Raw genomic sequence first — 13323 nt, 5'->3', positions numbered from 1 at the left:
GAAAAGTATTATAAACCTATTACAGTACAGTATTATATAGCTGACTGTGCTAGTTGGGTACCTAGGCCAACTTTGTTGGACTTACGAACAAATTGGACTTATGAACAAACCGGACTTACGAATGTGCTCTTGGAACGGAACTCGTTCATATGTAGGGGACTTACTGTATTTTAAATAAAGAGGCACAATGTCAAGTTTTAATTGTCTGCCTGTTCCTCCTCTAATCTATGAACACAGTTTAGCAACATTTTTGCAGCTTTTACCATAAAAATGTTAAGGATAACCCTTGTGTCATCCCCCCCAGCTCATTACCAAATTTCCTGCTTCTCTCCTCTCTCGGTTGGTTAGAAGGTTTCAAATCAGTGAACGGTCTGAGCTTGATTAGAAAACTTGGAGAAAATGGTGCCACCCTGAACTTCATACAGTGAGGACACACTAATTTCTGGGATCTAGGTATAATTTTACTTCATTTGTAAAGAATGAAGATTCTTCTTCATTCATACCACAAATGCAAACGAAGGGTAAATACCAAACGTTCACAGAATAGTGCTGGATAAATTGAGGAAAATATGAAGATGTTTTGTAATGCCTGTAAAAGCTTAGTGTCACTGATTTATAAGATTTCTGAGATGTGGTTGTAACTACAGCTTCTGCGCTGGGCTGCCCAGGTACAAATTTCTACTCTGTCATTCTCCACCTATGACCTTGGGCAGGTCACTTAGCCTCTCGTGGGCTGTTGTGAGGGATCACTGGAGATAATGTGCATAAAAGCACTTACCCAGTGGGCTTAGCATGCAGCATGTACTCAACATATGTTCGCGGGTACTACTGTCCTAATTCTACTCAAATATGTGTTTTCTAATGGCTGGGCCATTAAAAAAAAATACTGCCATTTACAACCTTCAAAGTTAAGCAGAGAAGAGGCAAAAATAAAAGCAAAAAACAACTCTTTAAAAAACATTTCATACAGACAAAAAACAAAACATAAAATGTATGATAATAAAGAATCAGGCATTAAAACTGGAAGTGGATGGACAATGATTAGGGACATCTGTTATTAACATTGGTGAATCCAAGCTCCTATCCTTTGGCAAAAAGCGGCTCCTTTCCTTCATTTAACAAATGTGTACTGAGCCAAGCACTGTACTAAATGCTGGGATTCAGCATCAAAGAAGACCTTCCTAGGGCTTATTCCATGACCCCCTTTCCAGGGAAACTATATCCTACCCAGCACCATAACTAGTGATCATTGTGACATTTTATCTCAAGGACAATGACCAATGCTTTATACATTTGGTATATTTAGTCAACTATTTGGCATATCCAACTTTAAGCACTTTCAACCAGACCAAAATACTAATAAATTAAAAAATTAGGGCTTCCCTGGTGGTGCAGTGGTTGAGAGTCCACCTGCCGATGCAGGGGACATGGGTTCATGCCCCGGTCCGGGAAGATCCCACATGCCGCAGAGTGGCTGGGCCCGTAAGCCATGGCCGCTGAGCCTGCATGTCCAGAGCCTGTGCTCTGCAATGGGAGAGGCCACAACAGTGAGAGGCCCGTGTACCGCAAAAAAAAAAAAAAAAAAAAAAATTAAAAAGTATATAGACCAGACAACAAAGCTAAAAATAAAAAATAACACACAAAAAATTTTCACTATTTAATATTAAAAAACAGACCTTCCAAATAATTCCAATGCCTGTTCCAAAATATTAACAATGAGAACATCATATGAAGACTTATGGGATATGGTTAAAACATGAGTTTTTTCTTACAAGGGAAACACACAGCTATTAGAAAGCACTCTCAATAACAGTGTAATCCTCAAAGGCTGGGGTGGGGTGGGCAACTGGAGAAAGAAAGAGGCAAGAGAATAGTAGATTCTCTGTGAAAAAGTCTTCACAGAGAAATTATAATTAGAAATTATAATTAGCCTCCCTCCCCACTCTCATGCCAGATGAAAATCACTGTTATATTGAGAGAAAAACTCTAAATACTTTTTTTTTAAAGAATTAAAAAAAATTTTACTATGTGTTCTTCTTGAAATCAGCAAAAGTGAACCTAAGAAAAATAGGGAACTGTAATCAAAAAGACAAAGGCAAAATATAAAGAATTAGAAGACAGAAAAAGAGTAGTTCTATAGAGTTGTCTTTGAAAGGTAATAAAACAGCAAATCTCTAGCTAGAGTTACCAAGAGAAGCACAAATACATACAATAAAATTGATGTATGCAAAGAAAATACTATAAAAGATTTAAATGTATTCTATTTTATTAAAAAAATTTTGAAACTATAGATGATGTTCTAGGACACTATTATTAAATTTGCCTTATTATGAGGCAGAAAACCTGAGAGAGGAAGTTCTAGAGCCAGAGGGTCGGTGTCCCAGCTCCGCCACTTACTAGCTATGTGATCCTGGGAAAGAGACTAGCCTGTGCTCAGTTACCTCAACCATAACTGATGTGGGGATGATGGGGCAACCTCGGAGGGTTGTTGAGAGGGTCAGATGAGATAATACTTGCATAGGACAAATGACAAACTGGGGGAAAAGTTTACAATATGACACATGAAGAGCTCTTACATATTAATAAGAACAAAATAAACAAAGCACATAAAAAAAAAAAAAAAAGGACATGAACAACACAAATCCCAAAAGAAATAAAAACGGCCAGTAAACAATGTCCTCTGTCTACAGCCTCTGAGCTGGTCTGGCTGGGAAAAAGAGGTGAAGATTACTCATTCACTGTTGACTGAAATAAAATCTGTATAGCATTCTTGGAGGGCAATTTGGAAATACGCACCAAAAGCCTTAATTACACATATCTTTTGATTTAGCACATAATCCCCTAAAAGCTATCTTAAAGAAATTTTAAAGGATATGAATAAAAATTGGGCTTCAAGAATGTTTATGTGGTGAAAATTAGTAACAACCTAAGTATTCATCAAAGAGGATGTTAAATACAATGTTATTGTTCTTCCATTAAAAATCATGTTGTAGATTAGTATTTATTGAAATGGAAACTACTAACTCCCATAGAACGTTTACAAAATTAATAACGAAGTCCTCCATAATACCCAGGAGAAAAAACTGCAGAGGCCATATTATCACAATGCAATGAAAATATATCCTAAATAACTCTAGGGTAAAGAAATCAAAACTTAAAAATTAAAATTTAAAAACATCCAGAAAAGAATGAGAATAAGAGAGCATTACAGGGGCTTCCCTGGTGGTCCAGTGGTTAAGAATCCACCTCCCAATACAGGGGACACGGGTTGGATCCCTGGTCGGGGAACTAAGATCCCACATGCCGTGGGGCAACGAAGCCCACGAGCCGCCAACTACTGAGCACGTGGGCCACAACTACAGAGCCCGCATGCTGAAACTACAGAGACCATGCGCTCTGGAGCCCTGCTCCACAACTAGACAGCCCACACGCCGCAACTACTGAGCCCACGCGCCACAACTAGAGAGAAACCCGCGCACCACAGCGAAGAGCCCACGCACCGCAGCGGAGAATCCCACGTGCCGCGAGGAAGATTCCGAGTACCACAACTAAGACCCGACGCAGCCAAAAATTAAATAAAATAAATAAATAAATAAATAAAGAGCGTTACATAGCAAATGTCATGGAATAACAGCCAAAGTTCTAATCAGAAATAAATTTACGAGGTTAGAAAAATACTGATACACCCAAAGAAAGCAGGAAGAAAGAATATGAAAAGTTAAAAGCAGAAATTAATCAATGTAATTAAAAAGATGAATTTTGAAGGATATCAAATTCCATATCCTACAAAGAACATATTCAAAACCTCACATCTATTGCTGAGGAATTTATAACAGTAAAACATTGACATCAAATTAATGTTTAAAAAAGAGGTACCTGGTTAAATACATTAGGATGTATCCACATAAAGGAATTTAATGTAGATATTTTAAAAGTTATATTCGAGGAGCTTCTTTAATGATATGGGGGAAACATGCCAAATTTTGTAAGCAAAAAAAATTAGGCTTTAAAATATGACTATAAAAATGTACCTTAGAGTCATAAACTGAGGCTGAAAATTGTGCACAAAATTGTGGACACATGTATTTTTGTGAAAGAGAAGATCTGTAACTTCCCTTAGATTCACAAAGATATCTGTGACCCTAAAAAGGTTAAATGCCACTAACAGACATCTAAATGGTATCGCTATGCTAATTTCTCAGGGGTGAGATCATAGGGCTTTTAACTTTCTTCTCTATGCTCTTCTATAAATTACTAAATATGTATATTATTTATTAATAAAAGGGAAAATTAGGTTTTTATAATTACTTCTAGAATTTTTTTAAACGTCTCATTTAAAAAGATATCCCGCTTCCGCCACAGCAGCCATTAAAGAGCAGCAGCCATGGCTCTGTGCTACCCCATGGCTGTGGGCCTCAACAGGAGCCACAAGGTGACCGAGAACGTGAGCAAGCCGAGGCACAGCCGCCGCCACGGGCGCCTCACCAAGCACACCAAGTTTGTGCGGGACATGATCCAGGAGGTGTGCGGCTTCGCCTCTTATGAACGGCCGGCCATGGAGCTGCTCAAGGTCTCCAAGGACAAGCGGGCCTTCAAGTTCATCAAGAAAAGGGTGGGGGGACACATCTGTGCCAAGAGGAAGAGAGAGGAGCTGAGCAATGTCCTGGCCGCCATGAGGAAGGCAGCAGCCAAGAAGGACTGAGCCCTTCCCCTCTGTGCACAATAAAACTTTTTCAGAAAAAAATAAAAATAAAAAGATATCTCCCTGTCCCCATAAGCACACACACACACATGCACAAAAACACAGCGTAGAAGAGACTCAGATATAGGATAGAGCACCTAATTCTTAGAACTCTTCAAGTCATTCCAAAGAACCGAAGCAATTACAAGAGATTAACAGAATGATGTTCCTGAAATTTAGAAATATTTGCTTAAAAACATGTATGTGGACTTGAGAGAACAAATCCTGTATATTACTGCCAGATCACCCTGCCATTCTAATTCAAAGTGATTCTAGATCTTTTTTTATCCTGATCTTTTTATAGGAAATCTTCAGAATGAAGAAAATTATGTTACCACCAGGATCTGGGGCTCACTGCCATGCTAGGGTTATCTGTGGACTGGAAACCAGTGGGAAGGTCACAACAGCGAGTCTTGAGTTTCAGGTGTTCGCCATACTAACCAGTTCCAGCAGAAAATGAGGAAGCGGCAAAAGTATCACCTTGGGTTGGTTGAAAGCCTGGGACCAAACTCTCAGCTGAGCCTCCAAGCTTCTCAGGATGTTTGCCTGGAGGGACAAAATACCACTCGGTTCATCCCAGCAGAATCCCATGATGCACACACAGGCCAGGGGTGAAGGGCACCCTCCAAACCGACATCTAGACTTGACTCATTTTACTGCATTATGGCAACACCTTGGCTATTCAAAGGTCCTTGTCTGGTCACTGCAGTAACTGAGAAACAGCTGAGGAAAGAAAGGAAGTCTAAAGCTCTAAAGCTTGAGCACATTACTCAAAGCACAATGCCTCCAGCCTTCACTCTGAATCGATTTATCTCTACATCATTCTAATGAGTTTGATGATCTGTTTTCCATGCTGAAAGTAGTTATGAGAGCAAAAGAGAAGACAGATGGCAGGAGTGAGATGCTATGAGGGACAGGCACAATGACAATGGCTTAATGTAAAAGCCAACAGTTGAACAACAAGAACAGTGACAGGAAATTACTAAAAATAGATACAGGAATTTTAAAACTTGGGAGTCACTTAATCAGGTGCAAAATACTAGTTTTCAATAGCACATGAAGGTGTTTCTGTTTACAGTCTAGAACAATAACTGGCATACGTAACAATGAAACAAACTGACAATAAATGTCAAAGAAAGTTAAATCCTATGCCCTATGAAGAAAAAAAAAAGGCAAGAAGCGTATGGATTTTAAAAAGATGTCTATAAAATTATAAAACTAAAATGTTTGGCCAAAGTTCGTATCATTCACTCCGTTCTGATCATTCCTTTCCCTGTGCTTTTGTCTACACTGAGGTACTTTTTTTGAACTGTATCGTACTGTAGAATTTTCCCAGGGTGTGTGCTGTTGTTTTCCCAGGTGTATGTGTGTCTGTGAGTGAGTATCTTGCCTTCCAAACTAGACTGTGGATTTGAGGGTAGAAATGGTACCTTCTGTTTATTTGATCTCCGCTCCAGGGTCGGTCAACAGTAATAGAGAATTCTGATCATGAAGATTCAGTGTCTACATGAGGGCACACTCTCATGGGTAAGCAGCTACGACTTTCTGGGATAATAAACACTTAGGACAAGGTACCATCACATTCCTCCAAGGAGTGAACGTGCTTGACACTATCATCCTGATCTATGCTACCTAATCTTTCCTAAAAGTTTCCCACTCTCCTTGCTACCACCCACAACAGACCAGGATTTCCTGAGGATGAAGAGACTTCGGTGCCCTAGTAAAAATACAAGCCGATTTTGTGCATATACTTCAAAATCAAGTCTTTGAAGGAAAGAAAGACCCAAGCCTACATTTTCACATGCGTACCCCTCTAGAGTTAATCACAAAAAGACACCAATTACTCACCTTCCCCCAGCTTGGCAAAGTCCTTGTTCAGCAGTTCTTCAGCTGTGAGTTTGGAGAAATTGTCGTCGTCAAAGGGATTCCATGTAGAACCTTCTGAAGGATTATAAACGTTTTGCTGGGAGGCCCGAGGGGAGCCTGAAGGAGTGGTGGTTGCAGACCTAGGTAGGTTCCCACCCCCACGAAATAAAAAGACATATAAAGGTTGAAAAGGGTCAACCTATTTTCTCTTTGTTTCAAGAGCAAATTATTTTATAAGTCAAACCATTATTTTCCACAGTATGTTTCTAAAAGGGCTTCCCGTAGCAATGGAACAGTTTCCAAAGATGCCCTTTCCACTGTGTGAAACAAACATCTCCCTTTCTTTTGTGATGCACTGTCTCCCACTACATCTTTAACCTCTTGCTTAGATTTTTGGTCTCATCTGCAAGTTCTTTCAATTCAGGATCCCAAAGCCACCTGTTCTTAGGCTCGTGCATCCCGTGGTGACCACTGTAACATTCACAACAGCTCCAGAGGGGCTGCCGCCTATTCCGGCTGCCTCGCATCTGTCAGGATCCAGCATCAGTGGACACCATCACAGTTAAAGAGCAACAAAGACATTTACCACCATCTTGAGCCCCTGGGTATCATCACCTAATTTTCTTCTAAAGTCCCTCTTGATGCCCTTTGCATTTAGCTAATGACTCAATTTAAAGATTTTTAACTTCCGTATATGGTTCCAAGAAAGCTGAGAGCCTGACACTGCATTTACGCAACAAACACTCACTGCACTCTACTTGATGTCAGGCACAGAGCCTGTCACCGGATTGACAAAGGTTGATTAAGCCACGGTGCTTGCTGTGGATGAACTTGCAGGCTAGGTCAGCTAAACGTACAAATAAATAATGATAATACAGTGTGATACATGCTCAGAAAAGGGTTCAGACAAAACTATATATGATACCAGAGGAAGGGTCAAAGAAAATATAACCTCCAACATGGATCTTGATGAATAAATAAGCATTTCCTAAGTGGACCAGGAGGAGAGTGGCAGTTCCACCAATGTGATATAATAGTCCTTGGTCTGTTAACCAGTCGGTTCAGATATTATTCTACAGGCAATGGGGAGCCAATGAAATGTTATCAGCATGGAGAGATTTGATCGGATCAAGAATGTAGAAAACACATGATACAGTATGGGATGGAAGACAGACTGGAAACTGTGAGGCAAGTAGGAAATTATTTCTTAAGATCAGTCTGATCTACAGGAAAATTCAGTTTCTCAATAAACACAGACACTCGCCCCTACCTATACATCTACACACAACTACACACACATGCAAAAATCACACAGCAATGTCCCCCGGCAGCCCTTGCCCACAAAAGCAGTACATACTTGGACTTATTGAGACTGGCCTCAGCTGCAGCCGCTTGGAGCAGCTGGGCTGATTTGCTGGCAGGGACCCCAAAGACTGCGCTATGGGTCACGTCGCTGAGAATCCGCCTGTGCCCAGCACGCTGGGCCTTGGGGGACGATGGAGGAGTGAGAGATCCGAGTTTCTGCCCCTGGATGGTAGGAGGCGGGGTTGTCTGAACCTTTGGCTGTTGTCTTATGGGGGCTTGAATCTGCTAGGAAGAGAGACAAAAGCGTTAAAAAAAAAAAAAAAAAAAAAAAGGGAAAGGAAAAACAAATAAGCAGACAAGCATAACAAAAATGGCATGTGAGAGCTAACATATGGCTCAAATGGCTCAGTTTATCAAGAACACCCAGAAAGAAAAAAAACAAGGCTTTGACGATCTGAGCTGCAGCCTTGAGACTGATACCAGCATGGTACTTACCTGGTGCTTATATATAAATTTCAATCTTCATCGGCAATAATATACAGGGTAACCATATGTAACTCGACCCAGATCAAAGACTGCAGAAGCTATTCCTAGCTTTAAAGACCTAGAAAGTTTCCTAAAGGACCACTTTCTGCTCTAGGAACTCATTCAGAATGCCTCCAAAGGGCAGCCTTTAAGCATTCTACTGGCACAGTCACAAGCCAATGAAGGCACACCTCTAGCTAAAACACATTTGAGTTAAGTGATTTCTGCTAAGAGACCCCTTTCTGACAGAGCTCAGACTACTAGTTCAATGAGACAGAATCTCACTGTGATTAATAAATGGCAGCACTTTTTTGCTTTTGTTGTTAACACTCTATTTCATTCATAGGATGGGTCTTACAGGATTCTGTTTCTGTGGCAACCCCTGAGAAAATGTACAGCATTGGAGCAGTGGGATTATCCTGTTCCCATCTTCAGTTTGGAAATGGCACTGAAGAACCATGTAGAGGATACAGTAAGAAAGAAGAAAAAAATGTAAAAGCCCTTGATGATGATTGATCTAATAATACGAGGCCTCTTGACATATAGGTCTTTTTCAGAAGGAAGGCAGGACACACTGTCACCACAGAAAAACAAACTGGTGGGAACATCCTTGTGGCCACATAGTGAGTCTTTAAGCATAAGTCTTGATCTACAAAGTTCTATGTCAAGAAAACGAACAAAAATTAAGAAGGCCACCTAACCCTTTTCTTAACTGTCAATCCAGAAATAAAGGAACTTAGAATATTAAATGCCTCAGGTATTGAACTATCCCTTCCCTCCAGTCCTTCATCTCAGATTGGAGCTGCCCCTCCATGCTGCAAATTGGTTCTCACATTCTGTGTCTTCAAAGATAAAGAGATTTAGGAAACTAGAGTGTCCAGCTACTTGGGTCAGGATGCTGACAGCCTGGGAGTTTCTGTACCTATATTGACTCACACTTTAATTTTATTGAGGCAGGCTACGTACATGTGAGAGTACACAACCACTCACCAATCGAATGAATGATAAAATATAAGGTTCTAATTCCAATCAAATTAAAGTCAAAGGGTAAAGCAGCTGACTGCATCTCTGAGTGAGAAGCCAAGTGCTCTGTGAAGAAGACCAGAGTTCCAGCTCCACAATTCCTCAGGGGTCCAGAAGTGCATCTGCAACAGCCAGCCTAAAGCCAGTACCCACAGGGGCGAGAAGGGCTTTAAGGACAGAACTAGATTTGCTTATTTCTTGCAGTTTAAGACATTCACTACACTGAAAAGGGTACTTAACTGTTGAGGCCCTTTGTTTTGAAGAGTCCAGACTACCTGGAGAACATTTTCCCTTCCTTCTGCCTATTCTCTGTATGCAGCACACCGAAGAACAGATGCTTCCATCATGAGGACACCTTGTTTTATCACAGCTACCAATTCAAACTGGCTGCCACCCATTCAGCCACTCCCCACAACAACCCTGTCAAGCAGTTTTATTTCCAATCAGACACTCAGAATGAAGAGTCAAAAAAGACCTTAGAGAACATGGATTCCAACTCCCTCATTTTAGAAGAGACCAGACCAAGGCCCCCTAAGGCTAAGTGCTCGCTCAAGGTCACAGGGTCAATTGAGGGCAGAATCCATGTCTCTTGACTATTGCCCAGGACCCTTTTCTGCACCATGATGCCTCCTCATCCAAAAATGGGATTGGGAAGGGGGAGGAGGGAGAAACAGACCACAGGGGGAGGAGAAGCAAGGTAGACTCAGATGCCTATCTTGCCAAAGATTTTTTAAAAAACAAAAGATATAACTATAAAAGGAGTATAATAACATCAAGAAATGTAAGGATACAGACTAGGGGAGAAAAACCACCCGGACTTCCATTCCACTACTCTAATACAACTGTTCTTATCTTTCTGGTATCTTATATTTAAGTCTATTTCAAGTACATACTCGTCCCATAATCTCATCTCTCCTCTAACACTACCTCATGAGAGTTTCCATACTATTGTACAGACTTTTATGACCATGATTTTTTAAAATTAATTAATTTTTATTGAAATATAGTTGATTGTTTTTGTTTTCTTTTAATATTTATTTATTTTTGGCTGTGTCAGGTCTTAGTTGCGGCATGCGGGATTTTTCATTGTGGTGCACGGGCTCTTCGTTGTGGCGTGCAGGTTTCTCTCTAGTTGTAGTGTGCAGGCTTCTCTCTAGTTGTGGCGCATGGGCTTCAGGGTGCATGGGCTCAGTAGTTGCGGCACGCAGGCTCTCTAGTTATGGCGTGTGGGCTCCAGAGCTTGCAGGCTCTCTAGTTGTGGCGTGCTGGCTCAGTAGTTGTGGCACGCAGGGTTAGTTGCCCCGCAGCATGTGGGATCTTAGTTCCCCGACCAGGGATTGAACCCGCGTCCTCTGCTTTGGAAGGCGGTTTGTTAACCACTGGCCCACCAGGGAAGTCCCTATAACCATGATTTTTAATGGCTGCACAGGTGAGTTGTTGGAACGAGTTAGGTTGCTTCCATGCTGTGGCTATTATTAAGACTGCAATAAACATCTGTGGGGGATGGCCATCGTCCCTTTGCAGATTATTGCTGTGAGATGGCTGCAGGGTATACTTTACATTCAATTACTTGCTTCTCTAGCAAAGTCCTACAAAGGGTCACGGAAGAAAGGGAAGGGTCAAAGCTGGGAGGTTCTCTGGCTCCTGGCTGAAGCACGTTCTGTTCTCGTTCCTTCTCTGTGCCCTCAACCACCTACCCCTGAACAAAGTGCTCAAAGTATTTTTTCACTCAAGGAACATGGAGAAGGATCACAGTTCATTCCCAAGGAAGTGGATACTTTTGTCCAGGGTCAGCAGAGGGGGACCCCATAAGAAGTGTATAGTCAGTGGTAGATGATCGCGTCCTCACCCTGAACGAGCATTGTTATTTCCTTGAACACAGATCAGGATTCTTCAGTTCATGCCCCAGCTCTGGTGCTATCAGTCTGTGTGTCTTGGGTGATCCCTTCCTAGCCTGGGCCTCAGTTTCTAATTCCATTAAATGAGGACTGGACAAAATAAGATTTCAACTAGCTACATGATACAATAATTTTTTAAAAACTCTTTTTCCATTAACAAGAGGAACTTTGTCGCTTGTTAAAAATACAGAGTAGCTGTCTACCAAACGCCTGCAGGAAGACCAAGCTGTTTCAGAAACGAAGGTGTAAAGACACTGAACACACATTTAGCTGAGACTTAAAGAAGACAATCTATTTACGGCACTGCTTCCTTTTGAAGGGATGTAGGTTTTCTGGTTTAAGATGAGTGACAAAACTCTATTAGAAATCAATCCTCAGAAAGATAGTTTCTTACTTTTCCTTCGTTCTTCTAGTGGTTGGGCTTCCCTGGGAATAAGAGAGTAGCTGTGATACTCTGTCAGCTGGGTATGTAAAATGCCTTTTTCTATCATTATAAAATTTTCTATTACTGTCTCTCTGTGAGTACTCATTAAAGGCACTCATTAAAGGTCAAAGTATGATGTGCCTGAGGATGTACCTGTAGAGGTCAATCAGAAGAGCATGTAGAGGTCTTGATTCTATACTCAGCCAGTATCTAGAAATGAACATGCCAAATTTCTAAACTGACAAGATGGCTCAAACAACAGTCAGATGCTCTGGTGCCCAGAGGGGGATCAGGCCATGACAAATGGTCTCAGCAAGCGGGCCCTGGAAGGGTGCTGCACAGTAGACTTATTTAAGGTGGCCAGTAATATCATCCAAGACAAAGAATAAACACAAGACTGTCAGGACTCAGGGTACAGGTGGAGGCCTACATGAACCTCCCGAGACTGGGAAGGCCACAGTGGTCAAACTGCCCCCTGAAGACGGGAAAGGGATTAGCTCTAACCCTACCTAGGGCTTTGACTGCTTGACACTGGCACTGACAGAGACAATGAACAGCTCCTTCTGCCAGCCTAATATTAGAGTGAGAAATAAGAAAGTTCATCGTCTATTAATCCCATACTCCTAATTTATGCCTCCCCGCTCCCTTCCCCTTCGGTAACCATACGTTTGTTTTCTATGGCTGTGAGTCTATTTGTGTCTTGTAAACAAGTTCATTTGTCCATCAGCAACCTAGAATCATTTTTCTAAAACCTTAAGCTTCTAGAGTATACCTCATCCTTTTCCTGGATATATCGGGAAAAGATCAAATATCTTCACCACCAGGGCGGGGAGCAGCCGTGCCACACCAGCTGCTGCGGCCTCTTTCCCACCCTTTCCCTAGCCCTCACTGCGTGCTCCTCTTCTGGTTGATTCTCACCGCTGGCTCCTGGGCAGGGGCTGGCTGGGGGGCTGTGGCTGGCTGTGCCTGGGCCTGCTGTAGGGCTACCACTGCGGTCTTCTGCTGCAAGGCAGCCTGCTGAGTCAGCAGCTGTTGTTGATGCAGGGTTGTGGCCAGCTGCTGCTGCTGGTAGAAGCTCTGTATCAGCTGCTGTTGAGAGCTTCCTTGGGCTACCACGGGGAACTGAGCGATCGCTGGTTGCTGGGCTGCAGGGTGTACTGCCTGAAACTGAGCAGGAGAAAGTGGCAAGGAATGAAGAGGTGAATAAAAGCCTGTCTCAGAACCATATTCCACGAAGGATGAATGTCTCGGTAACAACTAAGACCGGTGCTGAAGCCAAAGGCAAGGGCAGGTAGGGCGTCTTTTACCTTGGCCTGAAAACTCACGAGGGGAACCTCAGGGCATGACATAAACACAGCAGCACGTTACACTGACAGGCTCCAGCCACTGCACTGTCTGCCTCCTGCAGGGCAGACTGGCTTCCGAGGGGTTTCTGTGCCTGGCCTGAGGGCATCCATCTGACTGTGCATCTTGTGACTCCACATGCTGGAGCGTAACAGAAGCTACTAAATGATCTGCTAACCGCAGAAGTTATCCCTCTC

The 13323-nt window shown here is 42.2% G+C and overlaps 1 protein-coding gene and 1 pseudogene across 3 annotated transcripts in view; one reads left to right on the top strand and one right to left on the bottom strand.

Annotated features, from left to right (window-relative positions):
• Positions 1-13323, bottom strand: part of AAK1 (AP2 associated kinase 1) — a 154247-nt gene that overhangs the window by 26975 nt on the left and 113949 nt on the right. The window contains exons 13-16 of one of the 2 annotated variants that reach the window (XM_029232349.1): positions 12701-12949; positions 7965-8194; positions 6590-6747; positions 5183-5287 (exon numbers count right to left, since the gene is read on the bottom strand). In XM_029232349.1, coding sequence (XP_029088182.1) covers positions 5183-5287; positions 6590-6747; positions 7965-8194; positions 12701-12949 — 742 coding nt within the window. Of the gene's footprint in view, positions 1-5182; positions 5288-6589; positions 6748-7964; positions 8198-12700; positions 12950-13323 lie in introns of both variants that reach the window. The other variant, XM_029232348.1, reaches the window with a different exon arrangement.
• LOC114900854 lies at positions 2306-4735 on the top strand (annotated as a pseudogene). Its single transcript, XR_003794957.1, has one exon. The product of XR_003794957.1 is annotated as a 60S ribosomal protein L36 pseudogene (transcript).

Source organism: Monodon monoceros, unplaced genomic scaffold, assembly GCF_005190385.1.
Source record: "Monodon monoceros isolate NGI ecotype Baffin Bay Population unplaced genomic scaffold, NGI_Narwhal_1 Super_Scaffold_19, whole genome shotgun sequence".
Lineage (NCBI taxonomy): Eukaryota > Metazoa > Chordata > Mammalia > Artiodactyla > Monodontidae > Monodon > Monodon monoceros.
This window is presented reverse-complemented; position numbering and strand designations above follow the sequence as displayed.